Genomic DNA, 2,041 nt, shown 5'->3' on the forward strand with positions numbered 1-2,041 from the left:
GGGAGAGGGGAGCATGGCATCTCTGAGCTCACTTCCTCTTCCTCCCAGCATTCTGTTCTGTTTACTCCACCCACCTATGTTCTAACCTATCAGGGCAAGCAGTTTCTTTATTTAATTAACCAATGACCTTCCTCCATTACTTACTAGGAAATTTCAGATAAATAACTGTTTCAGTAAGTATCAGTTTCCCCATTAAGTGTTTTGAACATGTTAATTAAAGGACCCAAGAAAAGCGGTTATCATTAGTAATACCATAAACATTTTGCAATTTATATGAAGGTAGTGATTTTGAAAGTCATAATATATAAAATAAAAAATTTTAAATGTGTTAAAATATTCAGTAGTAATAATAATTACATTCATGAATGGGTCATATCATTATTATTCTTTTCATTCCTCAGTTCAAAACTTTGAATTTCCTCCTTCAATTACTTTCAGAAATTATATTCTCATTCTTTGCCACCAGCCACAGCATTTCTGTTTCCTTTTCTATCATGAATCATGATGACTTTGAGAACTGCAGAATTTCTCATCCTGATCCCTACTCAGATCATTTCAGATATATCTTTTAAAATATATACTAAACAAGTTTTAACATGAGTTTCTTAATTGAATAATCAACTGGTATGTTTCACACAGTTATTTTTTTAATTTTTTTCTATTACAGAGACCAGTGAATGGCATTCCACATAAATAAAACCGAGAACATGGCTGAAAGCTTTGAGACCACACCCTATGATTATGAGTGGGCAACACCCTGTGAAAAAGTCAGCATCAAGGAGCTGGGGTCATGGCTCCTACCTCCACTGTACTCCCTGGTATTCATCATTGGACTCCTAGGCAACATAGTGGTTGTGTTGATCCTTATAAAGTACAGGAAGCTCCAAATTATGGCTAATATCTACCTGCTCAACTTGGCAATTTCTGACCTGCTCTTTCTCTTCACCGTTCCATTCTGGATTCATTATGTTATGTGGAATGAATGGGGTTTTGGCCATCACATGTGTAAAGTGATCTCTGGGTTTTATTACCTTGCCTTGTACAGTGAGATATTTTTCATCATCCTGCTGACAATTGATAGGTACCTGGCCATTGTTCATGCTGTGTTTGCCCTGAGAACCCGGACTGTGACTTTTGCTACCATCACCAGCATCATCACCTGGGGACTGGCAGGGCTGGCCGCATTCCCTGAATTTATCTTCTATGAGTCCCAAGACAATGATGGAGACCATTTCTGCGGTCCTCATTACCCAGAGGGTGAAGAAGACAGCTGGAAGCGTTTCCATGCTTTGAGAATGAATATCTTTGGTCTAGCTCTCCCTCTCCTCATTATGGTTATCTGCTACTCAGGAATCATTAAAACTCTGCTGAGATGCCCCAATAAAAAAAAGCACAAGGCCATCCGGCTTATTTTTGTTGTCATGATAGTCTTTTTTATTTTTTGGACCCCGTACAACCTGGTTCTTCTTCTCTATGCTTTTCACAACACATTTTTGGAGAACAGCTGTGAACAGAGCAAACACCTGGACCTGGCCATGCAGGTGACTGAGGTGATTGCCTACACCCACTGCTGTATCAACCCAATCATCTATGCCTTTGTTGGCGAGAGGTTCCGGAAACACCTTCGGCTTTTTTTCCACCGACACGTGGCAATCTACCTGGGGAAATATATTCCATTCCTTCCTGGTGAGAAAATGGAAAGAACCAGTTCTATTTCCCCATCAACTGGGGAGCAAGAAATCTCTGTGGTGTTTTAGTTGGGCAGAGAAAACTTGCCCAGATTATATGACTGGGGAATGAAGCAAACATATGAAATCAATCACAATGATCTTTAATTCAGTCATTTGTACTGTCCATGTAGCACTGATGATCTCAAAGACCTTAAAGCACACATAGTGACTTCAGTATATCTTCATGTACCCTGTGGTCATGACCAGAGGTCATGTGCTGGCCATTTGACAGTTCATCAAATGTGAAAACAATAGCTATTCTTGAGTCTTTGAAGAGTTGCATATATTCTGATTCACATAAGTGTTAAATA

General features: G+C 39.3%; 1 protein-coding gene across 1 annotated transcript; it reads left to right on the plus strand.

The window, feature by feature from the left end:
- The first annotated feature begins 677 nt into the window (after positions 1-677).
- Positions 678-1,757, plus strand: LOC101981253 (probable C-C chemokine receptor type 3). Its single transcript, XM_026779500.1, has one exon. It carries the CDS (start codon positions 678-680, stop codon positions 1,755-1,757), a length of 1,080 nt encoding a protein of 359 aa, XP_026635301.1.
- Positions 1,758-2,041: the final 284 nt, after the last annotated feature.

Source organism: Microtus ochrogaster, chromosome 5, assembly GCF_000317375.1.
Source record: "Microtus ochrogaster isolate Prairie Vole_2 chromosome 5, MicOch1.0, whole genome shotgun sequence".
Classification (NCBI taxonomy): Eukaryota; Metazoa; Chordata; class Mammalia; order Rodentia; family Cricetidae; genus Microtus; species Microtus ochrogaster.

Bases quoted from the DNA above. Each gene is read 5' to 3' on its own strand.
- LOC101981253 (XM_026779500.1), top strand. From the start codon at position 678: ATGGCATTCCACATAAATAAAACCGAGAACATGGCTGAAAGCTTTGAG.